The sequence below is a fragment of the Cucumis sativus genome, chromosome 3 (assembly GCF_000004075.3).
Source record: "Cucumis sativus cultivar 9930 chromosome 3, Cucumber_9930_V3, whole genome shotgun sequence".
Classification (NCBI taxonomy): Eukaryota; Viridiplantae; Streptophyta; class Magnoliopsida; order Cucurbitales; family Cucurbitaceae; genus Cucumis; species Cucumis sativus.
In genome coordinates this window covers 28595061-28621133 of record NC_026657.2, presented here as the reverse complement: position 1 = coordinate 28621133, position 26073 = coordinate 28595061, and the positions used below count along the sequence as shown (strand labels likewise).

Below are 26073 nucleotides of genomic sequence, written 5' to 3'. Positions count from 1 at the left end.
AACTCGTTTGTTACTTCTAACACTTTGGATAATAATTAATTGAAGTACACTTTAGATTTTATTTTGATTAGTTTTTGTTAAACACTCTCACTATTTTAAAATGACTTTTTTTAAAAAAAATTAAACATTTGAAATTTTTTTATCCGATATTCATTAGAAAAATAATACGTTTCAATCTAAAATTGAAGGTCCTCCTTTATTAATACTATTGTTAATTTGTGTGTTGATAAATATAGGTGTTGATCATATGGACAATTAAAGAGGGTAGTTATTGAACCACCAATTTTTACTTAATTAATTGTGTGAATTATCTCAATTACTCCTTAATTTATAGTAATTAGTTAATTATAAACTCAACTTTGTCAAAAGGACCCTAAGCAATCCACTAGTTTATATATATTTGTTTGACGAATTGGGTTTGATTTTGTTTTTTTAGAATATCAATAAAAACTAAATCCAATTGATGACATATTTATACATTGGAAAACAAATTATATTTATTTGAATGTTTTGATTGTTATCTACGAGAAGACCCAAAAAAGTTGATTTAAATAAATAGTATGTATACATGATCATCAGCAAGTTTGAAGTTCTAAATTCTCACCGTCTATGTGTATTTTTGAAACAAAAAATAGATCCAGTTTATTTTGGAAAAAAATCACATTTAAAATGATGTTCTTTTATTTTTTTATTTATTCCGTCAATATATAATTTATATTTTTCGTTTTCTAATATGTAGGTTTCTTTTATGTAGTGATTAAAAATATAATTCACGACTTGGTTTGGAACATACTTTAAATTTGGAATTGACTATGTGGTGATGAAAACCACACTTCAAATATTTGAGATGGATGAATCGAAAAACAAATTTAAATGGTTGATCGTGGGTTAGTCACGATGTGATCAATAACGTAAAAACACACCTTTTGATGTAATTGTTACATATTTAAGACTGTTTTATCAAACTACCAATTCACCCGCTTGATACACATGACCTCCTAAACTATATATTCTAATACTTTATTAAACTGTCAATTTATTTAAAACTGTAAGTTAGCGATTGAAAACAAATTTAATTATATATCACTAAAATATATTGATTATTGTTTTAAATCGTTCTAAAACAAGCTTTCACTAACTAAAAACAAAATATGTGAAAGTCCATTTTGTTATAATTTTAATAATACACTTATTTGGATGCAATTCAAAAAACAATATGACTCAGTGAAATGCGAGAAACTTTAAAAACACAAAACAATATAGTGCACCAGACATCTAAAATGAAGTGTATTTGGAAAAGACAATGGTATTGTAATTATTATTTGAGATGATTACAAATATAGCAATTAAATTAAGAATGTTAACATATATAACAATATTTTTTAAAAATTACAAACATAACAAAATTTATCATTAATAAAAGTTTATCACCAATAGACCACGTTGAAAATATTGGTTTATATATGTAAAATTATTTTAAATGTTACTCTATAAATATTATTTATAAAATTGTTAACTATTATAATTTTCATTAGATTATTGTAAAAGGAAAAAAAAAGGTAAAAATATCTAAAATGGGTCGAGTCTGAAATGGACCTGGGCATTAGATGGACATGGACCCAAATAAAACCCGTCTGGATTAGAAAGTAGCGGGCTTTGGGTGGCAAGGATCCCCGCCACTCCGAAAAGAACAGGACGGAAACCGATTCTATTCCACTGACCTCTTCTTCGAACGATTCAGAAAACCACCTTCGACGATGGCAAAGCCTCCAATTCTTTCTCTACTCCTTTCCTTATTGTCGCTCCTTCCCATTTTGCTGGCTTACAGGCCTGGAGACATTGTTCCGATGAGCAAGATGGGACAGTATCACTCGGTTTGTTTTCCCTTTCTCCCTTGGCTCCAATGGATGTTTGTTTCTATCTTCTCCTTTCCGATTACTTTATATGTATTTTTTCTGTTTATTTCAGTCGAGAACAGTTTGGCATGATATGATAGGTCGTCATTGTCCAATTTATGGCGTTAATCGCGAGGTATTTATTCATCAATTGAGTTCTATTGTATGTGCTGTCAATCTTTCCTCTCTGCTTCTGATTTAATCAACCGATCCATTTCAATTTATAGGTTCTAGTTCCTATACCGAAACCGGTCGGCTACACAGGAGCTGATCCCTATAAAATGTGAGAATCTTGTACTGAATATCGTGCTGAATTATTTTAAATGTACATTAACTCGATTATAAGTGTTTATATATCATAATCTTATAACCTGCGATTGCTGATCAACGCTATCTTTTGTCTTGTGCTGAACTTTTTATTATGATCATGAAAATGGACGGCGGAGACCGGTTCCTCTAGACCGAGAATAATAATATGGACGGTCCAATCAATTTACTAGCTGTTGAGGATATTCATACTCTACTGTCCTTTCAATTATTTACTTTCATTTTTTTTAGTCTTATCGTTTATGGTGTGTGAAGAAATTTGTTGCTTCTCGTTTACCTCTTAACACACGCACACACACATTTTTAGTATAACAATTCATGCGGCATAAAACTATTTGTATTTTGCAATATTTCCTAATGCCTGCTGTCTATCTTGAGTTCATATAGTTTGCCTAAGTTTTTAAATATCTGTTGGATTGCACTTACTATGTTGAAATCGAGGAGTTTGACTCTCACGATGAGAGTGTGGGTGACTTGTAGGGATTATGCTAACCTCAAGGTTTCGTTAATGCACACAATTTCCTTATTTTATCTCCATTAATGTTTCTAATTTTTGGTCAGCTGCTACTGATGCATTGTTATGCTATTAAGTGGTTGCTTTTAGTTACATGTTTGCAATAAGTAGGCTCAGTTGTTAATAAGTTAATTCAGAGTATCAATGTTTATCGAGACTATAGGTCCAATTTTATGCGATAACCCGCTAAGATATTAATCACAACTGGTCGTCACACATTTTGACGAAATATTGGTTGTCAATACTGGTCTTCACATATTTTGGCAAAAATAAATAATATTTGATACACAGGCTATCTGATGCGATTACTTGAAACACATTTAAATTTTTAGTTTATATAGTCTCTCTGATTATTAATATTCAGTGGTTGCTTTTGTATTTGCCACAACATTTATCTTGTTTTGTGGATTATCACACTTATTGAGTTATTTAGTGCCATACATCTTATTTGAATATAGATCCTTTCAAGTTGGAAAAGAGAAGTTTCTAGTCCCATGGCTTCTTGTGATAAATCGCAAAAGTGCAGAAGTTCCAATGATTGATGTCCACTTGGTATGGTATCTGTTATAGATAGATCAAAATATTTGTTTATTTTCACAATTCATGGATGGACGATCAATCTTCCACTTTTGAGCTGAGTCGCCAACTACTTACATCTAACAGCCATCGTCAATTTAATTTTGTGTTGCAGAGGTACTCTGGAAGTGATCTTCATGGTGTGACTGCCAAAGTAGTGGACATGCCTCATATCTGTATGTCACGTCTCTATTAATTCTTTCCACGCTCCTTCCTTATTTGATACATAGATGATAGAATTATAGTTCTTTCTGCTGGATGAAGGGAATAGGGACCGATAGAAATTAATGCACCTGCAGAGCCTTTCTTAGCTACCTTTTAAGATAAACACTATCCACTTTACTACCAATGTGGAACTTTTAGCAAAGTGTAAAATATCATTGACTACACTGTCCATGTGAGTTGGAGACCTTAATTTCTGGATGTGATTGGGACTGTAGTCTGACGCAAAGTGAAATATCTCCATATCTTTACAAAAGTCCACATTTATACATTGATATAAGGTTCCTCTTGCTGAAATCATATGAACATATAACAGAATTTGAGTTAATTGCTGACACGGTTGCTTTTAGAACATTTGTTGATGTGCTACCTACGCGTGAGAGACTATTTTCTAAGAGACTTATTTACTTTGGGGTAACCAAAAGTAGTTTTGTTGAGCATGGAATCGGGAGATGAGATAGGAAGTGTGTGCGCGTGCCTTGGGTGGGGTGGGGGGAGGAGAGAGAAGTGAGAATTGTGGTAGGTGATAATTTGATATAATATTATTAAATAATCAGAATAATTGAGAGTACATAATGACCTTTTACATTGTGAAATAAATAGACCTCAAAGCCACTGGAAGGAATATCTATAGATGGAAAATAATAATTAGCCATAAACTCTAGGGAGGGGAATGGGCAACGATTAAAAGAGAGAATGTAGAGAGGAATGATGATGGGTAGAGTGTAAGTGGGAATGGGAAGGGGGAAATCGAGGGGGGAAGGGCCAGTACTGGCTTATAGAGGTTTGAATGCTCATGACCTCATACAAAGAAAATGTACTCAGTTGCTCCATCTCCCTTGGTCTGTAGCAAATGGCTTTCAAATGGAGGGTCTTTTGACAATCTTTTTCTCCATTGTTCTTTTGTGGCTTGAGATGGGCCTTTCCTACTCGACATTTTTGGTATGTCATGGTGCTTGCCTAAGCATGTGAATAGTTGGTAAATCTGTCTAAATGGGCTTAAGTTTTATGGAATTGTGTGGCTAGGGCTTTCCTTGGCATGTTTAGGAGGAAAGGGATCAAAGAACTTTTGAAGTCAAGTTTTTTGGTTTTGATATTTTCTAGAAACGTAATGCTTACCTCATCTTGATGGTGTCTTAGACTCTTAGTCACACAATATTCTTTTGTAATTAAACTCATGATCGTTAACAATTGGAATCTCTCCCTTAGTCTCTTTGGGTGGGGGTGATTCCCTTTTTCCTCAGCCGTTAGGTTGTTCTCTTCTTACAATGCATCCAAGTTTCTCATCCCCGAGAAGGAATAGGAGAGGGAAAGAAAGAAGATTCTCTTTTTGGTAGCATAAGGGTGTTTGTTCCAATCACAGTGTGTGGAAGGTTTTTTGTTTTCAAACCTCTTAATACTCTGTTTTTTCTTGGTCCATCTTCTTTTACTTCCCTCTCTCTGCTTGGTTCAAGATCCATAATGAGTTTTGAAGGTATTTGTGGAGGAAATGGATCAAATAGATTGTTCTTCTGCCCGTTTAATAGTGAAGATAATGGGGATAAAAACTTGGAGGTTATTTCCATTACCCTGAAAATAAGAGGTGTTTAAGTTTAACCGATGAATAGGTTTGGTTCCTCAAGAGAAATTTCGAGGCTGAGAACAAGCTTGGACCAGAAAGGAATGTTCAATTAGCAAAGGACCTTGAGCTGCAGCCTCGTCAGGTTGCTATCTGGTTTCAAAATTGTTGAGCTCGATTGAAAACTAAACAGCTGGAGAGGACTATTAGGCTCTTCAATCCAGCTAAGCCCTGGAAGTGTTAAGGTTTGACTCTAAAAACCTACTCGAGGAGACGGTTCACTAAAAGCTGAGATTCTTCTCTTAACAAGATAACTGCTGCACAAAGAAAAAGAAAGAAGGAAGTCTATGCTGTGTGAAGTTGACAAATTTGGTGAAGAACCCTGACATGATCTGGTTGCTGATTCACATTTGGAGGATGAAGTCTCCAAATCTTCAAAGATGGCTTGTAAGCAGGAGGATATTAGTTCAATCAAAAGTGATAGGTTTGATTCAGATAGCTCACACTATACTGATGGGGTTCACCCTATTAATATAATTAGATTATTCTTATGAGATATTATTCTAGAGATATTATTTGATATTATTTCCTTAAGTGTATTTCTCTATGGTTATATATAGGTTTGTATCTCTATTAAATAGTGAATGAAATATAGATTAATTCCATAAAATCAACATGGTAACAGAGCTTTAGGGTTTTCGCCTTATTGAATTCTAGCCTCTACATCCCGTTTGATCTCTGCCTCCGTTGATGAATGATCAACGGAGGCAGAATCATCTCCCATTAGCCGAAGCCGCCCCTTAGATCTGCAAATCCGCCGTTGTCGTTGCACCTTCCCTTTGCCACTCATTGTTGTTCAAATATGCCACCATCCAAACCCCAGAAACCCCATTCGTTTTTCACGAGCGTCCGTGGCGGCCATCTCCTTCATAGTTCTTCGTCCGACCTCTTGTTTTTCCGTTAGCCAAGCAGCCGATTGAACCTCTGTCAGTTGAAGTCGAACGCCCAGCCAAAGAGTTTCGGTTTTGTCCGTCGTCCAAGAAGCTCTGCTCGCCGCTGCGTTTCGTTGCCGTTGCTCCATCTTCTTATGTTGTCCCGACAAAACCCATGAAACCCCATGTCCTCAGATCCTCGCGTCCGCCTCCAATCTGTTCCAGACCTGTCTGATTTCATTCAGACCCATTCTTCATGTCTGCCTTTGAAGTTTAGATCGAAGCCCAGATCCAACGATGCCTCCATTCTGTTATTGTCCAGATCCGCTAAGCCTCTCTGCTCCATTCAGTTCAGTTTCCGTTCTGTTCGTCCCAGATTTCCCGTTTAATCTGATTCTGACTTGCTCTAGTTTAGTTGGTTCGGTTACATTCCGATCCGACAAAACACTTCTGTCCAATTCCGACCCTGTTTTCGTCCAGCTTTGATTCTACTTTGCTTCAGTTTTGCTCTTTCATTTTGCCCCCTGAAGTTCTTGTTTTGTTCTTCCTAGGTTCTGTTATAGATCTCTATACGAGGATCAATGTTTCTATCCCAGAAGTTTTTCGTGGGTTTGTTTTAACCTAGAAGTTCTTTGTGTGTTTGTTCTTCGGGTTTTTTATTCTATTCTAGATATATTGTTTCTTTTCTTAGTTCTTAGCAAACTCAAGTTTGTGATTTCAACCTTGAGTTTGAGGGAGGGTATTAATATAATTAGATTATTCTTAGGAGATATTATTCTAGAGATATTATTTGATATTATTTCCTTAAGTGTATTTCTCTATGGTTATATATAGGTTTGTATCTCTATTAAATAGTGAATGAAATATAGATTAATTCCATAAAATCAACACACCCTTCACCACTCCTAGAGCCTGGGGATTCTTCCTATAATTTTGATCCCGATCAGCCTGACTTGTCGCAAGACGAAGAAGATAACCTGGGAGAGAAAAAGAATCTATTACTCCCTTACATCTTCCCAAAGCATGAAGATATTGATGACTGTAATTCACCCACAAGTTCTTGTAGTTTTGCATTACCCATTGAAGATATTGCCCTTTGGTTTTGGTCTTAGTAAGTTTTTTTTCTGTGTTTTGCTTCCCCGTACCATCTTTTTTTCCTAAAAACCTGTTTTTCCAGTAATTTGAATTAATAAATCTAATTAATGGTAGCCTGCACATATAGGGAGCTGTGAAGCCGAGTTTAGTTTCCATGCCAATTTTCCTGAAAGCAATTGTTTCTATTCCAATATCTGGAACATAAAGCTTTATGCAACTCAATCCATTTTTTATTTGATGCCTAAATATGGAGAGCATCAACTAGGAGTGGTATCACCCCAAATTTTGTAGATTTTATTTTATTATTTTTAATGTTAAAATACATATAACCTCCGCAAATGTTTCTCTCACTTCACTGTCCAGCAGCCTTGAAGAATTGTTTTCAACAATTTGGACTATTGTTGAGATGTTAGAATCCTACCTTGGAAAAACGAAGGACTCATATTCTTTATAAGATAAATGAGCTACTCCTCTCACGGCCAACTGGTTTTGACTTTTGAAATGGAACCCTATACTATGAAATAACTATAAACTTGGATATTAAAAATAAGAATTTCCATTTCAACAGGGATAAAACTACGTTAATTTCTTTTATTAGTTACACCATTAAGTCACAAATGATAGATCATGCAATTTAACTGCACCTACGACTATTCATGTGGCACTTCTCATCACTCACTTTCTCTGATATGAATGAATATCCTGGGCCTATCGTTTCTCCTGTAGATAAATGTGGATCTCCAATTTGTTGCTCAAGAAATCATTTCCAGTACATTTCTAACAACTGTATTCTGTCATTATTCATGCTTTAGACTATTCTTATATCATGGGAGGATATGTCCTCTAGCTTTATGTTAGAAATTGTTTCCATTTCATTTCAAACCATTGCTATTATTTTCTTTTTGAAGAACCATGTCAAACCGACGTTGTCATTGCTTGTACTTTTTGATTGACGCCGCTTGATGATTCTTGCAGTACAATTTAAAGTTCAGATAGCACTGTCAGTATCTGATTGTTAGTTTAATATCTGATATGAAGTCATATAATGAGAGTACTTTCCGTGCATTATTTAGAACCTGTTGAGAGTTAATAGCATATTACTTAACTTATTAAATTCCTAACCAATATATCTTGCTCCTTAAAGTGAAGTTCTTTCCTGGCCTTCTGACTACTTTCTTCTCAATAGACATTGATACACATCCACATATTAGCAAACAATTCTGGGATCAACAACATTGGCCGAAGCACATTCTTGTCCGTTATACATGGTAAGGCCGTGATTCTTTTTCCTACTGATCGGAGGCTTATATTACAATCCTTATCCATATCATATGGATATACTTTGCATATTCCAAGTCCGAATGTGGTAAACTAGTTCCTTTGTAGATCACTATGCAAAGAATATTAATAAAACGACATTTTAGTTCATGATTTGAATTATATAACACGGCTTAGTTTCTTCCGTAGGATTTGATTATGAGTGGGTTCATCTGTGTCTGGTACATTGACTGTGAACAGGTGGAATATAAAGGAGAAAGAAAGATGTACCAAATAATAAGTAATAATTGATTGAGTTACAGTTTTTAACATGGCAAATCATATTGTTCCTGGAGGCTATCATTTACATCTCCATAACTTCATGATATAAAATGCACGTGATTGAGATTAAGCTATTCCGCAACTTTCTGATAAACCTATGTTCTTGGCGTGTTCTAGGGAGGAGCAATCAGAGATTGATGTGACTTCGGGATTATATGTTTTGTTCGGATCAGGTAAAAACATTTAGGTTAAAGGACCATTTTGGCTTTTGTACTTTAATTCATTTTTAATCTATCTATTTTCTATGAATCTTAAATTTAGTCCCTAGTTTATTTTTGTTAATTTTTTTAAAACTCTTTTACTATTAGATATATTTTCATATTGTATTTTATTGCATGAAAATTCTTATCATTTAACAAAATTTCAACCAAATATAATTTCAAGGGACTAAATTTAAGATTCATTAGAAGTTGAGAGATTAAAATTGAATATTTGAATTTCAATGTCCAAGTACAAGAATCAAAATGATATTTTAACTGACATTTATTTTTTTGTACTTACTTTGCCTCTGATAATTCACATACACCAACCATACAGCACAACAAACTCCTTATGTTCGCCGTTTGAAAACTTCAGGCCTCGTTTTTTAAATAAATAAAACTCATTCTTGAAAAAATAGAAACCAGAATTTTGATCACAAGTTTTTCCACTAGCTCTCAACATATAGTTTTAATTTTTTAATTTTTTTTTTATATAAACATTGAATGCGTATTTTAATAATAGATTTTATAAGCGTTGCTAATATTGTTATTTGTGAAGGTTTAAAAGAAGATTGGTATTTATAAAGTACTAGATCGAATGACAGGAAAAGAACAGAAGATTAAAAAAAGAAATGAGGGGAGGATTCATTGGGAGGTTAGAGAAAATGAAAGAAAATCCAGGGAGATGTACATGTTAGTCTGTTGGGTACGTGTGTGTTTGTGTTGTGGTGAATAAATAATTAAAGAATTATAGACGCTAGAGAAAGCATGATAATGAAGTCTAGATAGATGAATGAGTAGACTTGTCTGAGGGTTGTCGAATGTCAACTGAAGGGAAGCCGGATTTTTAAAAACAAAAGCCTTAAAATTTTGTTTGAAAACGCCTTTTCTTTTTGTTTCTATTTCTTTGAAGCAAGACAATTGATTTTTCATTACAATTTTTTGTTTTTTTTTTCTTTTTTGGTAAATTGCAAAAATCATCTCCAAAGCATTTTGGCAATTACACCATCAATTTTTCCATGGTAAAATTTGGACTGGTTTAAAATTGAACATTTAAATTTACAATATTGGTAGAAATTGGACCTTTAATCAATTGTTACAATTTCTGTAATGATGTAAATTTGTGGGTTCAATTTAACACTTGTGTTTGTTTGTTTTGTTTTTTTTTTATTTTTTATTTTTATAACCGAAAGTTTGAGGTATAATTGTAACTATTTCTCTACTTTCAATTTTTAAACAATATTGGGCTATTTCTCAATATCAGTGAATTTTTAACTAGATATTTAGTTTACAAAAAATCTTAGTTAGTAAAACTCAATTTTAAATGCCGAAAGCATATTTGTAAGCAAATAGTACTTCAATTATTATACTTTTTCAACGCTTTTCTTAGAGTTCTAAATATCAGAAACCAAAAGCCAAGTTAGAAACAAAATTTTGCTTTACATTTTATCTTTCTGAAGCTGATAGAAAAGTATTGTTTTTCTTTCACTATAACCAAGTGGACCTTTAGATAGGATCATTGTGTACTTCGAACTATATTTGCTTGAAATTTTAACATGTCAACAGGGTTGACATATTAAATGGGGGGAATTTCGTTTTTCCTCTCATTTCGATTGAAATTTTGACAATTTGTGGAATGATCTTTTAAAATAATTATATTTTAATCTATTATATTATTGCAATGGAACGATAGTTTTACTCTTTAATTACAAAAATGAAATTCTCGTAAAGGGCTATATTCATGGAAAAAGAAAATTTAGAAGAGATTTGTTTTAGAGAAGTTAAACTGACTTAAAGAGAGGAGAGGAAGTGGAAAGAAAGGAAATTTAGGGAGAGAAGTACGAGTTAGAGAGTGTTAGAAGAGAGAGGAAAAGTGAAAAATAGACGGGGGAATATTGGATGGAGAGACGTTAGAAGAGAGGGAAAAAATAGTGTTCCCAATGAAGGGTGATCTGACTTTGTGTGGTGCAAATGCAACAGGTCTTACGCTATCTTTTATTCTGTCGGTTTACATCTTGCAATCATCGAAGGACAAGTTGGCAAGGTATGAGTATATATGGTTGTCATGGAAGTAGTAGAAGAGAATGATTGATATTATAATATAGGTTAAGCTTAAAGGAAGAAGTGTTCGTTGGTTTACAGGTTTGTAAGAGAAACAGTAGTTGAAAGCAGCATTCCTGGCGTAGGAGTGGCAAAAGTGGAATAGAGAGTTCACGGAAACACTTAGCATAATATTAAGCTAGGCGTTACCCATTCAAAGTTGAAGCTGATATGGTATTATGTCCTTCCAGAGGGTTAAAAAGCGGTATGCAAGTTACCCATTTCTTTTAAGAGACAAAAAATTTAACTCTTTATCTGTAAGGTGTATGTAGGTTGGAGGACATCGGCCTACGTCTACCTTAAAAAAGTCTAATATTACGAACCCCCATATATTTTCATTTTCTAGGTCGGGGAAGAATCTTTTTTCTTTTTTCTAACTTTTTTATTTTCTTTTTTGTAAATGCGACTAAGAGTAGTTAGATAATTCTACTTTGGGTAATTTCTTTACACCCTTTTGTACTTTCTATTCCTATTGTATTTCTCCCTTACTGACTCGCATCTCTTTTTGAAAGCTTCAGATTTTATTTTAATCTCTGAATTTTATACTTTATTCTATTCTACTTCAACTTTCTAATATTCTGTTTTATTCTCTATCCTCGCATAACAAAAGTTACTCTACTCTTTATTTATATATATATATTTTTCCCCATTAATCATCTAATTTGAACTCCATTTATATATCTCATGATATTTGTCTGTTACATTTAAATTGAAACATTTATTCGTGTTAACAAGTCGATCCAATAGTATAATAAATATATATGCATGGCCATTTAAAGTTTTTCTCACATAAATTAAAACAATTTTGCTCCTTTTTTTTTTTTTTTTAATGTAATGAGCTTGAAATTTTAGGCTTTGTTTACATTTTTAGAAGTTATATGCTTTAAGAAAAGTTTTGAAATGGGGCATTTTAAAATGCTAAACAGATTTTGATCAAGCTTTTAAAAAGATAAATAGCATGTGGAGGAGGGTAGGGGGAGATCTGTTGTTTAAAAGCTTAAATTTCAAAATTGAGATTAACTATACAAGGAAGAAGAACAACAAAGGTTTTAATAATTAAAAATGGTTTTAAAGTTTGTTCTGAATTGAAATGTGGTGAATTTAATAGAAAGATGAGAAGGAAAATAATAAGAATAAAATAAAGGATAAGGAAAAAGGTGGTAGAAAGGGGAATAGGATATTAAATGTGTAAGACTTTGATGGTTCGAATAGACAACGGTATTGCTTCAAAATTGAAAAATGACCCCTGAGAACTAAAAACTAACACACGTCTTCTCGTAAAACTCGAGGAATACCTAACCAAATAAAAAGCCACCATGGGTGCCTTTAAAATTCTGAAACCAAAACATATAATAATTACACTAAAAATGCAGAAAAATTCTCGAATTGAAGTGTCTAACTAACGTGATAAAGATAATGTTAATAAAAGGGTGGGAGTAGTGCCCGGCAGCTATATATATATATATATAACTAATATTTCCCAAGTTGTGGGCACGATAATCCTTTCGAAGAAACCAATTGCTAGAACTAGAATACAACTAGTTAATTGTTAAACAAATATTTATAAGATGTAACACAATGAATGAATGAATGAATTTAGTGTTGGTGAAATTAAGGTGGGAAAAGAGGTTTGAGTGAGTGTAGGTAAGGTGTGTAGGATATTGAAAAGAAATTAAAAGGAAATAATGGAGTTTTAGTTTTTTTTTTTTTTTTGAAAAAAAAAATAATAAAAAATGGTGGGAAGGGAAAGATAATAATGAGGGGGAGGAAGATGATGAAAGGTATGAAGTACGGGAGGATAATTAGTTTAAAGAGAAAACGTATATTATAGTAAATGGAAAGAAAGAAAAAAGAATGCAATCCTAAGATTAAAAAAGAAAAAGAAAGTAATGATAATTGAGTTTAGGGTTGTGATCGTAGCATATGGGGGAGCTGAGATTGGTCAGGAAAGCATCTCTTGGTTTTTCCGTACAAGAGAAATGGGGGGTTAGTTGTTTCCAGGGGGCAGCGGACAACCTCTTCTGAGTTCTCCAATATAGAAGCCAAAGCCATACCCACGCACCCTTAATTACATTTCTTAATTACCATTTTCATTAATTAATTAACTTACCCTTTTCTTTACACACACATTTATATATAATATTTAGTTTGGTTCATAGGTAATACCACACCCCGCGCATGCAATGTTCCATGTACGGCTGCCTCTCTCTCACTCTCACATACCTTCTTTCTCTTTCTCTTTCCCTTTCCTCTACTTTTCCTATATATATATATAGTATTAAACATTAGTTAATGCACATTAATTCAAATTTGTACGATCAAACTCCTTAGCTACCTTAGAATATCATTTATCAAACTCATCATCATTAATTATTTTACTATATATATATCCCTACCTAATAACTAAAATTGAACTACTTTTTCTTTTACTGTCATATATTTAAGGAATTAGGATGTGTGTATGATATATATGTTATTTGTTATTAATTGTTGAGAGTAGTTGTGTCTAATTTCGCACAGTCCCAAAGGTAGGGTTCCAACTTCCAACATAACTTATTGGAGGACTGGTTGACTTAATTCCCACAACCCATTCACATTCTTGATTCTGCCAAAATGACCCTTCTTTAATTCAAATGTACTGTGGTGTGTGGAGTGTATATACTGATTCAAATTGAAAAAAATTCACCTTTTCATTTGGATTGTTCTTTAATTTTGTAGTGAGGAATATCACAGTGTCCCCCCAACCCCTCCTGAGAAAAGTAGCAGAAAAAAATAAGGAATTTAAAGAAAAGGGTAGAGGGGAAATTGGTAGAAAGGCAGGGGATTATCATAATTGCAGGCCAAAAAGATATATAAAGAAATAGTAATTATGAAATTATGTGTTGGCATGAGAGAGTAGCTTTTGTTTCTTTTGAATAAAAACATAACGCAGGATGGAGATATATATGACTGTATATACATATGAAAGGTTGCAATATCTATCCATCTACCCTTTCCTTTTCCCACATACACACATTATATTTCTTTATATATATATATTTCACTTAATTAATTATTCCAATATCTTATTAACTCACAAATTTCATTTTGTATGTATGTAGTGTTTGAAAACTAATTAAGAAATCCAAACCCTTGTAAGTTGTAACCCTAGATTTGTTATATATCACAAAACTCTACTACATCTATATTTCATCTTATATTCTAATCTAATTTTCAAAATCATGAACAAACAAAGACAACAATACAATATATTACAAATTAAATAAACATTTCATAATAATATTTTTTCAAATATTTCATCACTACTCTTTAACTAAAAAATGTAACAAAATATACTTAGGTATCCTTTTGTTTATAGACAAAAACAATGAATACAACCTTTCAAACCTACGTAGGGCATGATGAGGATGCTTCCGAATGCTAACTTAGTTAGAGATGTATCTACTAATTATTCTTGCCTGTGGTTTTCTTTTATAAAAAAAAAACATTTTAAATCTATGTAATTTTGAATTTTTCTGAGTTTATCTTTCAAGAAGATATTCTAGAGATTTGGATCATGAATGTCCCAAACATCTCAATTAGAATTAGAACATCCAATAATTTTAACTTTTAACACACATAGAAAAAAAAAAAGTGATCATACTATTACTTGGTATAAGAATTGAGATTTTTTTTTTCTCATATAGTTTCCATTTTGTATATTCTCTTCTTGCTATAAGCTATACACCTTAACTGGAGGGGTAAATGAGTACTATTTTTTTTTTTATACAAAGTACACATGTAAAGGAAATTTCAATAATCAACCTAAACTTGAATGGTTTAACTATGGTTAATTATAAAACTTGCTATAAAGTGACGTAAACTACGAAGAAAACATAGCATAATTACGCTAAATTAATCAGACTTAACAAATCTACCCGTAAATCCAAGCTTAAGAAATCCAAACTGTTGTAAGAAAAGCATCCCCTTTTTAGATATTATTATCTATACCATTAATACTATAATGTAACACTCACTCGAAAATTGCTAATTACTTTACTGTCTTTTAGCTGCGGCTTGCCTGAATATAAATCAGTCAAAACTAACGTGGTGGTTTCTATCTTACAACCACAATGTATGTAATGTATGTGTATATATATAAGTTATCTTAGATAGTGTGGGATCAAAGAGGTGTAGAAAATTTTCTCAACTAGGTTGACATATTAGTAGCACTCTCATATTCATTAACCCTAACCCAAAGTAAATGCATCTACAAGGGAAAAAAAACAACAGGGAAGAGCTCATAGTCAAATAATTATGGGGTGGGAGAGGGTAGAGAAAAGCCTGGGAATTTGAAAACATATGAAAGTAAATAATAAAAATTAGGAGGGAACAGTGTGTAGACCCCAAGTTACGTAAAAGGAAAATGAAAAGAAAGGAACGAATAATGTTATAGGAATATGAGCAATAATTGAGGAGAAGGGTTTTAGTGAGACTGGTTAACAGGAGATTCAATAGAGATAGCTGATATAGGTAAGGAAGTGATAAGTATATGGGAAGAATGTTGCCAATAATGAAGCAGTTGGTGGGATGTTTAACATAATGTATTTTATATATATATGAGTGAGTGTGTGTATCTCTATTATTATTCGAACTTTATTAATTATTATAAATTATATGTGTGTGTGTGTGTGTATATATATATGTTTGATATATAGGGATAATATATGTAGGGGGTATTGCATATAATTGGAAAATAAAGGTGGGGGGGTATCGGTAATCGGCATATGAGGCGGATGCGAGGAGAATGGGGGACATCCACATAACTATCCATCATTTTGGTTTTAGGCAAAGCACAAATAATTGAAGTTGTAGGAACCAATAGAAAACCAAGAAATATATATATATATAGGAGTAAAGTATATATTTATTTATATGAATGAACTAAGAAACTAGAAAAAGAAAGATATATTAAGTTTAGAGAGATATATATAGAAAAATGGAATGGGACCGGCAAGGATGAATGTATTTTGAAAACAATATCTTAAAACAACATGATGTCGGAGGAACGTGGGAAAAGAGTAAGTTAAATTAATAAATAGTGATATATAGTATCAAAAACCAATCGCACGCACGGTGAAGAGGCCATTTAGAAAATCAAGAAAAAATTTTAAAGTTGGGTTTAGGGTTTACAAACATATAGAATAATACACAAGTGGCTCATGGAAATTTCAAAAAAGGGAGAGAGTAGTAGTAGTAGTAGTATATATATATGTGTGTGTGTGTGATAAAGTTATTGTACTTAATTTATCTATTTATTAAACTATACATAACACTACACAGAGAAGGAATATATAAAAAGTACTTCTGAAGTTGGTGGTCCATTACTCATTTACAATAACTACAAATTAAATTTGAAAAAAGAAATTGGCATAATATATATAATTAGATTCAAGATGAAATAAAATATAATTAATTATGAGGAGATGGAAACACACAAACAGTTTGAGGAGAAACACAGAGAGAAATGATGATGAATTGTACTTTTTTGGTTTCTGGGTTAGTTGACAGACATTCTCTTTCTCTTTCTCTCTCTCCCTCTGTGTGTGTGTGTATTAAAATGTAGTTTTAATTTAAGATAAATTAAGGGGAGGGAAGTATGTGTGTGTGTGTGTACTTTTATGATTAGTTATGTGTGTGTGAGTTGATGGGGAATAATAATGGGGGGGGTTGAGATATAAGAGATGTAGGAGAGAGTAGTAGTAGTAGTAGTGAGGAAGAGGAGGCCGAGAGGGGGTTTATATATATAAATGGGCAGCATTTATATTATGAGAAGATGGGAAAGACGTTGACGACGACTACTACTACCACTAAACATGAACTTAAAATCATGAGTAGTAATAGTAATAGTAATAGTAGCAGCAATAATAGTAACCTTAGTGGTACAATCCCAGGATTCTTTCGCCGCCTTTTACCTCTCCATGCCCTTCCTCATGGCCTTCCTCCACAACAGGTACTCTCTCTCTCTCTCTCTCTCTCTCTTTCATATTGTCATTTGAATTCTTCAATAGGAATCACTAACCAAAATTAAAGTTGGGAAGATTTTAGTTTTCAATTTGAATTAGTTGGAAAATTCAATCAGATGCATATCCTTCTTATTAATAAAAACTTGGATGAAGTTTTTTATTTTATTTTATTTATTATTATATAAGCTCATAAAACATATATAATCTTTTTGCTGTTTAAAATTCCATTATTTACCCAAATATAATTGACCAAGACTAGGAGGGGCAGGAAATGGTAATTATATATATATATATATCTATATATAGGGTGATAGGAGGAAATTAAAGGAATTAATTAATTATAGTAAAGATCAAATATGTTATTAAGTTTTGTGTGTGTGTGTGACAAATACAACAATGATTAATTATATATGGATGCAGATGAAAGAGGAGTTAAAATCCCTGGCGAGATTTGCAGGTCCCATAATAATGACGTCTTTTCTAATGTACTCAAGGTCGGTTGTTTCCATGCTGTTCTTAGGTCATTTGGGAAAAGCAGAACTAGCTGGTGGTTCATTGGCACTTGGGTTCGGAAACATAACAGGGATATCAATTCTTAGGGGGCTATCCACTGGAATGGATCCAATTTGCTGTCAAGCTTTTGGTGCAAAGAGATGGTCAGTTCTGAGTCAAACCTTCCTCAAAACACTATGCCTACTCCTACTTGTGTCCATACCAATCTCCATCTTATGGCTAAATATGGAACCCATCCTCCTTTGGTTAGGTCAGGACCCTGCAATCACACAGGTAGCTAAGGTCTACATGGTTTTCTCCATCCCTGAATTGTTAGCTCAAGCCCACCATCTCCCACTAAGGATTTTCTTAAGAACCCAAGGCATTACCACTCCTATTACTGTGGCTTCCGTTGCCTCTGCCCTTTTACATCCACTTATTAATTACTTTCTTGTCACTTATTTGAAATTGGGTGTTGAAGGTGTCGCCCTCTCACTTGCATGGAACACCTTAAACCTTAATGTTGGACTCATGATTTACCTTGCACTCTCTAGTAAGCCCTTGAAACCTTGGCATGGCGTTACAATACTCTCCACTTTCCAAGGATGGGAACCTTTGTTAAGTTTAGCAATCCCAAGCGCAGTTTCAGTTTGCTTGGAGTGGTGGTGGTATGAGATTATGCTGTTCCTTTGTGGACTATTGAATAACCCACAAAACACTGTTTCAGCCATGGGTATCCTCATCCAAACAACTGGAATGTTGTACATAGTTCCATTCTCATTAAGCGCCGGAATTACAACCCGCATTGGCCACGCTCTAGGTGCAGGGGAACCCATTCGTGCTCAATGGACTGCCATCATTGGACTTTCAACCGGATTTGCTTTTGGAGTAACTGCCTTTTTTTTCATGACATCCGTCAGATCAGTATGGGGTAAATTGTACACAGACGAGCCAGAGATTCTTCGCATGATCTCCTCAGCATTACCAGTATTGGGTTTGTGTGAAATTAGCAACTCTCCCCAAACTGTGGCTTGTGGGGTCTTAACAGGGACAGCAAGACCAAAGCTAGGGGCAAGAATAAATCTGTATGCATTCTACTTCATCGGCCTCCCCGTTGCGGTGCTGGCTACTTTCACCCTCAAAACTGGCTTTTTGGGACTGTGGTTTGGACTAATGATTGCACAGATATCGTGTTTGTGTATGTTGGTGCGTACATTACTTCGAACAGACTGGATACAACAAAGTGTTAGGGCCGTGGAGTTGGCTGCAGCGGTGGGAGAAGAGACTGCTAAAGAAGAGGAGGATGTTGAAACTGGGGCTCTCATCGATGATAATGCAGATAACGATCATCTCTAGCTAAGAACCGAATGATCATAATAATTAATTTCCAATGGCTAGGGAGCTGGAAAATGGGAGGAATGCAAAATTATTTAAATATTAATGACACAATTTAGTGACATAGAATGTTCAAACAAATTAAATGTAATTCGTTTTTAATTTCTTATTAGAAATTACCAGAATCATTCTTTTTTAAGAGAGGGAGAGAGAAAAAAAATTCAAATTCAAAGTTCCTATATATATGTGTGTGTGTTGATATTACACTACTATACACATTACATACAGTTTTCACATATGAGAGATAGAGCTTCTGTGTGTATTTTGATGATCAATCAATCCCATCCATGCATATATTATATATTCATCACAACCTAACCTAACCTATAACCCAACTTAACATAATAACATACGAATATATTAATTAAAAGAAAAACGGGTTGTGGTGATCATCAAACAAATATATTAATTCCGCCTTCGAAAACCCTAGCTCGATCCCTTATTGAAACAACTACATGCAACACATTGGGATGATAAACAGTAAACACAAGCAGTGGAGTACATAAGTTAAATTAAAGGAATTTGGAAGAGATATCATATCAGTAACTTAACTTGGTGGAGATCCATTTTAATTACCCAAACAGACAGAGAAGACTTACTCCAATCATTAAAATATAGAACTATTATCAGAAATGTAATACACAAACAACTCAGCTTCACATTATATCATTTCTTCCAGCTACATGTTGAGAGAGTTAGTTCGATACTCACGGTGGTGTTACTTGAAAAATGTTTAGAAATTTAGTTTCAAATGTTATAATCCAATCGCCACAGGTTTGAATTTTAAACATTTGATCCTTATTAGATAGAAGCCTTGAAAATGGAAAATATGAGCAAAATAAAAGGTGAGAGAGTTGAAACTTGGGACACTACACTACACACATGTAAGCCATATGGTAAAAAAATTCATTCATTTGTTGAAAATTGATTTTCTTAGTTTCTTTCTATATTTATAAAGTTTATGAGGAATCTCATGAACTTGGGGTTAGATGAGTTTGACCTCTGATTGGGCTAACTTATGTTTGGGCCCAATTGGGTTGATTAATATTTAAACAAGTGGGGTGCTTTATATTAATTAATTAAGTATATAGGACGATTTTAAAAAAAATTGTAAATATAATAAAATTTCTCAAATTTTATCAATGATATAAGTCTATCACTAATAGATCATGTTGTAAATATTGATCTATCACTGATATACCATATGAAGTCTATCAGCGATACAAGTTTATCAGTGATATTTTTGTTATATTTGTAATTTTTTAAAAATTTTGCTATATCCTTAATTATTATTGCTAAATTAATCATCCATTCCAATTTTCCTTGTCTAAATTGTATACTATATTATCAGATTGATCTAAATTTTCCAATTTTTTCATAAAAGTACTTAATTGATTAATAATAAATATAAGATCCAAATCACTAATTTACTCATATTTATTAGTGATAATATATTAAAAAAATAAAAAGAAAAGAAAAAGAAAAGTTGACCATCACTACTACGTGCATTTATTAGATATTTTATGTAAATATGGTAATTGAATAATTCTATTAGAGTAATATTGTAATAAATTTGTTTCTTAATTAATTTTAGGGTAATTGTAATTGATGGCCATTTGAGGAATAATAATTAAGAATATAACAACATTTAATTTTTTTTTACAAATATAGCAAAACTATCGCCGATAGACTTGTATCACTGACAGACTCGTATGATCTATCGATGATATACCAATTTTTACAACATGGTCTATCAGTGATAAACTCTATCATTGATTGAATTTGACAAATTTTGCTATATTTGCAATTTTTTAAAAATGTTGCTATATACTTAATTATTTTAAATTTAATTATCAAATTTGCAACTATCCCTTAATTTTATTTGAGTTATTTTGTTAAAAAAATTAACCCTCCACATCTCTCACTTTCTAATCTCTCAGTTCGTTAATTCTTTTTTTCATTTTGCATTGTTTTTAGTATATTATACCTAAGTATAGTATCTATTGAATAATACGGTGTATATTTTTATAAATGAAAGACTTTTATATCAATTTAGTTATAGAAGGTGGGCCGACAACGAGAGAAATCAGAGATATGGGTTACGGTTTATATATATATATTTTTAAAAAATGTAAAAGTTTCATTATTCGAATACATTGATTCCATTTTCTTCACAAAAGACGTCGAATAATAGAAGATTGGGAAAAGTATAAACGGTGAAGAAGAAGAACATCGGTAGCTGACTGATATAGTGATATTTCGAAAAAAAATTGCCAAAAATTTAAGGTTAGTAATAATTTATATTTCGTATTCGAAATACATTAGGGTGTATTGAAGCTAACATCATTTATGTATTATTTAATATGTAAAACAATATATATGTAACAAATCACATATATGTATCATGCAACAATATATATATAAGAATTAAAAAAATACCGATTTCATAATCTATATATTCAATGGTATATAAATAATAAAAATAAGGTTAAAAACTTAAAGTTGTGCTAAAAATATAGGAAATCATAAATTTGTGAAAATTTGTATTAAATTTAGTTATTTTTTAAAAATCTTTCTTTAATTTAATAAGATGAGATGAGATGAGGAAAAAGATAGAGAGAAAGAAATAATAATAAGGAAAAAGAAAAAGAAAAAGAAAAAGAAAAAGAAAAAGAAAAAGAAAGGAAGATGGTAGGTAGCAAGTAGGATGGGTTTGTCCATTATAGGATTTAAGTCCACAACTCCACCCAACCAAAGTCCAACGCAATTCACAATTCTAACAAAGAACGTCAAACCCACTCCATGCCACTTCTACCTCTACAACTCCTATTGGACTAACCTTCTTCTTTTCTTTTTCCAAAAACTATCCATACTTGTCGTCGGAACACAGACGCACCCAGTGGACTGCTTCTTTCTCCTCAGTGGGTACAGAGAGAGAAAGAGCTTTACTCTCTTCTTTTGTTTTTGTTTTTCCCCCTAACCCCTTTCTTCACCTTTTTTTTTTTTTTTTTTTTTTATGTGTTTAATACAGATGCTTTGTTCTTCTGTTCAACTATGCAAATGAGAATCAAGTTCCAGACTCCAACTTAGATAACGACCTCTCCACCCCCCCATGGATTTTTCTTAATTTTTCCTCTCTATTTTTGGCGTCAACTATAAGTTATTTTTTTATTTTTATTTTTTTTAAATATAGTTTTCCTAGGGTTTCTTTGGAGGCTTTGAAATCAAGCAAAGCTGTGTCCATACTTTCAAACTACTGATTCCCAACTAAGTTTTAACCCTTAAACACACTCCCCGGATACTGGACCTATATTCTCTCGATTGCCAACTTAATTTTAGTTTTTATTCCAAACCCATCACCCGCCCGGGACCTTAAACACTCCCTTTTCTTTTCGTTTATGGGAAGCTTGAATCTACCACTTTTTTGCTCCTCTGAATGCCTTCATAATTCATATACGTAACCCACCATCCATGCTCTTTTCAACTGATTGCAAATCCGGAAACTGGGTTTACTCTGTATCACTATGAGGAATTCGGGATTAATTTGAGGCTGCACTATGAGTTGTAACGAGAAGAATAGAGGGGTAAATGATAGGGAAACCGAACACCCAGTTTTGACCAAGCCACATCAGAAACCAGTCATCCAGAATGGATCCATAACGGCCCAACACTTGACCATCGATAATAATCTTCTTGTTGACCCCAAATTGCTATTTATTGGATCCAAGATTGGCGAGGGCGCTCACGGAAAAGTTTATGAAGGCAGGTCAGTGTGATTCTTTTCTCCCATGTATTTTTGTTTTCTGTTTGCCACTACTCTAAACATTCTCATGGTTTAGAAATAATGAATTGGCACTAACAATTTCCTTATTCAGGTAACTTGTTGTTAGTATGAGTTTAGTCTCATACGTATCTAACCTGCATATCCCATATGATTTTATTTAAATTTATTCCATAAACAAATCTCTTAGAATCTGCACGTACTAGCTGTTTTGAGGAAATATTTGAAACATAAAGGTTAAATGCAACTGGAGTGTCTGACTCTTACACTGAGCCTCTAGTCAAAGTGGTATGTGCTTCCTACAATAAAAATGTTCTGTTTCCATTTCCACGATTATGGAACACATTGTGCAAACAAATTATAACCTTAGCTGAACTATTCAAGAGCTCGTACATGAATTCCATGAAATTAAGCCTGTTTTTGTTCTAAATTAGTTATTGCCATTTGCCACAAATTCTTGCCTGACACCATCCACTTGTACACTGGGGTTGTACACCTATGAGAGGCTACTGGACTTTGTTAAGCGACTGAAGACTATTTGTTATTTTGAAGGTACCGGAATGAAATTGTCGCCATTAAAGTTCTCCATCGAGGGAGTACTCCAGAAGAAAGAGCAGCACTTGAAAGTCGTTTTGCCCGTGAAGTAAATATGATGTCCCGAGTAAAACATGAAAATCTTGTCAAGGTGAGGAAATCAAGTTGAAGTGTGCCTGCATTTATTAAACCTATTATTTTCAAATTAAAAAAAATAAAGTTTTTAACAGTGGTTTTTTACTTCCTTCTAAAGTCACATTCAATGATTTATATTTTTACCAAACATAGCAAGATATTTGATTTGCAGTTTATTGGAGCTTGTAAAGAACCTCTAATGGTGATAGTTACAGAGCTATTACCAGGGATGTCACTCAGGAAGTATCTGATGAATAATCGTAAACAACAGCTGGACCCTCGGATGGCCATTAACTTTGCTTTGGATGTTGCTCGTGCTATGGATTGTCTACATGCAAATGGGATTATACATAGAGATCTGAAACCTGGTATCCTCTGTCAATTCTACTTTGCTATTATAAACTAGAGAACATGTAGTAGAACATTATGTGATGTATAACTTGCAAACTCGTGAAGGTTCTCTGGTAGATTTGGCCTAACTTGCTAAATCTCTTCTGCATTCAACTTTGGTGTAGAGATGATACTTGGAGATTTCTCAATCATCTTGCTTCATCATCTTCTTTAACTTATGTTTTGTTTTCCAAATTCATGGACTTTTCTATTTGATATTTGATTTATTGCTGAAGTGTGAATTTTGAGAAATACAGAATTTTTCCGTGGCATGAATTTTAGAAATATGATTATATCTAAACGTTTCTTTACTCTAATTAATTGGGCTACTGCTCCCTCCTGCTCTGTACATTTTAATATATTTGGACGTTGTTTATCATTGTTTCCAAATTCAAACTGGGATTTGCTTGTACCTTGTAATTGTATTTTGTTTTACTGTCTGAACATGTATGTAGTATTATTATGCATGACTCTTCCGAATTAGAATGAATAGGTATATGTACTGGTTTTGTGGACATGTCCCAATACTTACATCAATAAAGTACTTGCAATGTAGATAATTTGTTGCTTACTGCAAATCAAAGGTCTGTGAAGCTTGCAGACTTTGGACTTGCTAGAGAAGAATCTGTGACTGAGATGATGACTGCAGAAACAGGGACTTACCGCTGGATGGCTCCTGAGGTGTTCTTCTTCACCCTCCTTGTTGCATATCTACCCTTTCATTTTCACAAAAAGTTCATATATGCATGCCGATTTAATTTGTCTTACAAGTAAAATGTGCTACGTCGTGCTTCATTGATACTCATGGAATGGCACTGTAAACTTCTGTATATATGAAGGTCAAACTATTGTTATCTCAGAGATCTGTAACTAGTAAGCATTTTAAAATGGAGATTTTCTAAATTATCCAACAGAGATGACGTTTTTGCAAAATGCATAATATAAAAAGAACACAAATTGGGGCTTTAAGTTTGTAGAAATGATCCAAAGTTGTAGGAATCTTTTGCATCTTTAAAGTAACACGTCTCTCCCTCTTCTCCAAATCTGTTGTACCCAATATTCAATATGATGTATAATCTTGCTGTTTAATGGCTTGTTGAAATGTTTTCTGAGGATTACTTTATTGTTCATTGGCTTGTGAATGCAGCTTCTCTTGCTCAGTTACTTTCTGGGAGATGAAATTTTATTGGCCATCATGTCTGTCTTTGCAGTTGTATAGCACTGTTACATTGCGCCAGGGAGAGAAAAAGCATTACAACAACAAAGTTGACGTATACAGCTTTGGAATTGTCTTATGGGAGCTGTTGACCAACCGAATGCCATTTGAAGGGATGTCCAATCTGCAAGCTGCGTATGCGGCTGCTTTCAAGGTGCCAAAAGTTTCATTTCTTTCTATTTTGTTTATTTTGATTAGTATCGCACATAATGCAACATTATGGGTCAGACGCCCGATTACTCCTGTCAACAAAAGAAAAAGAAAGAGGTGAAGGGGCTTTTTCACCACGTCATTTCAGAAAATTTTCTTCAGTCATATTGTGTGTTACTTTTCCAAAATATCTCACCATTTGTTGATGTGGTCTGAAAATGCAGCAAGAGAGACCCAGTATTCCAGGCGACATATCTCCCGAGCTGGCATTTATAGTACAGTCGTGTTGGGTTGAAGATCCTAACATGAGGCCCAGCTTCAGCCAGATCATCCGCATGCTTAATGCTTATCTATTTACACTCCCACCTCCTTCACAATCTTCACCATCGTCACCAAAATCTGACACAACAGAGACAGCAACAACTAGCAATAGTGCCATTACCGAGTTCTCTTCTCGTGCAAGAGGAAAGTTTGGATTCCTTCGCCAACTGTTTGCTGCTAAGAGAGCTAAGAACTCGCAATAAGGGGTATAATTTTCGAATAGCTTGTTCTCTTTTCCACATGGAGAAGAAGCCATGCCTGTGGTAGTGTATAAATATATATTTTGACCTACCCGGAATGTAGGATTTAGAAGAGGGTGATAAGAATTAGGATGAAGAAGGGCTGTGCTTGTGGAAAAGAGATGATGGCAACGGGGGGGAACCCGTTGACCAAATAATAAACGAGAAAGAGAACTTCCAGAATTGTTTAGTCGATTTGGGTTGTAAAGGGTGGGGGAGGGGGGGGGTAGGTACATAGTCGTCTTGTGACTGTTTTTTACTCTCATATTAACATTTACTCACTCAGGGTAAAAAAGAAAAAAGAAAAGACTTTTCTTCAGAAATCTATTTACTCAATCAGAATATCATAATACATAAACCACAACTGAAACCATTTAGTTAGTAGAATGTCGTTTGA

The 26073-nt window shown here is 33.4% G+C and overlaps 3 protein-coding genes and 1 long non-coding RNA gene across 5 annotated transcripts; 3 read left to right on the top strand and 1 right to left on the bottom strand.

The window, feature by feature from the left end:
* Window positions 1-1628: 1628 nt before the first annotated feature.
* LOC101203220 (hypothetical protein) lies at window positions 1629-11563 on the top strand. Its single transcript, XM_004137633.3, has 9 exons — window positions 1629-1874; window positions 1969-2031; window positions 2123-2178; window positions 3195-3288; window positions 3428-3488; window positions 8306-8387; window positions 8836-8891; window positions 10899-10962; window positions 11061-11563. The coding sequence occupies exons 1-9, from the start codon at window positions 1758-1760 to the stop codon at window positions 11122-11124; spliced, it is 657 nt and encodes a 218-aa protein (XP_004137681.1). The 5' UTR covers window positions 1629-1757; the 3' UTR covers window positions 11125-11563.
* Window positions 11564-16531: 4968 nt separating this feature from the next.
* On the top strand, window positions 16532-19185 carry LOC101214228 (protein DETOXIFICATION 53). 2 transcript variants are annotated; one of them, XM_004137841.3, is made up of 2 exons: window positions 16532-17010; window positions 17444-19185. In XM_004137841.3, the coding sequence occupies exons 1-2, from the start codon at window positions 16834-16836 to the stop codon at window positions 18869-18871; spliced, it is 1605 nt and encodes a 534-aa protein (XP_004137889.2). In that variant the 5' UTR covers window positions 16532-16833; the 3' UTR covers window positions 18872-19185. The 2 variants fall into 2 exon arrangements, with proteins under 2 accessions (XP_004137889.2, XP_031737972.1); XM_031882112.1 differs by having other exon boundaries at window positions 16926-17010; window positions 17544-19185.
* Window positions 19186-21661: 2476 nt separating this feature from the next.
* Window positions 21662-25999, top strand: LOC101223101 (serine/threonine-protein kinase STY13). The gene is made up of 7 exons (XM_031882564.1): window positions 21662-21835; window positions 21942-22676; window positions 23244-23376; window positions 23533-23728; window positions 24307-24431; window positions 24962-25120; window positions 25341-25999. The coding sequence occupies exons 2-7, from the start codon at window positions 22468-22470 to the stop codon at window positions 25638-25640; spliced, it is 1122 nt and encodes a 373-aa protein (XP_031738424.1). The 5' UTR covers window positions 21662-21835; window positions 21942-22467; the 3' UTR covers window positions 25641-25999.
* LOC116402705 lies at window positions 24515-25404 on the bottom strand. Its single transcript, XR_004215234.1, has 2 exons — window positions 25313-25404; window positions 24515-25208 (listed from the first exon to the last, which is right to left on the bottom strand). It is a non-coding gene; the product is annotated as an uncharacterized LOC116402705 (long non-coding RNA).
* Window positions 26000-26073: the final 74 nt, after the last annotated feature.

Coding starts and splice junctions, on each gene's coding strand:
- LOC101203220 (XM_004137633.3), top strand. CDS start 1,758: ATGGCAAAGCCTCCAATTCTTTCTCTACTCCTTTCCTTATTGTCGCTC. Junction 3,289..3,427: donor CAATGATTGATGTCCACTTG/GTATGGTATCTG, acceptor TTTGTGTTGCAG/AGGTACTCTGGAAGTGATCT. Junction 10,963..11,060: donor TCGAAGGACAAGTTGGCAAG/GTATGAGTATAT, acceptor GTTGGTTTACAG/GTTTGTAAGAGAAACAGTAG.
- LOC101214228 (XM_004137841.3), top strand. CDS start 16,834: ATGGGAAAGACGTTGACGACGACTACTACTACCACTAAACATGAACTT. Junction 17,011..17,443: donor ATGGCCTTCCTCCACAACAG/GTACTCTCTCTC, acceptor ATATGGATGCAG/ATGAAAGAGGAGTTAAAATC.
- LOC101223101 (XM_031882564.1), top strand. CDS start 22,468: ATGAGTTGTAACGAGAAGAATAGAGGGGTAAATGATAGGGAAACCGAA. Junction 22,677..23,243: donor GGAAAAGTTTATGAAGGCAG/GTCAGTGTGATT, acceptor GTTATTTTGAAG/GTACCGGAATGAAATTGTCG. Junction 23,377..23,532: donor AACATGAAAATCTTGTCAAG/GTGAGGAAATCA, acceptor TTTGATTTGCAG/TTTATTGGAGCTTGTAAAGA.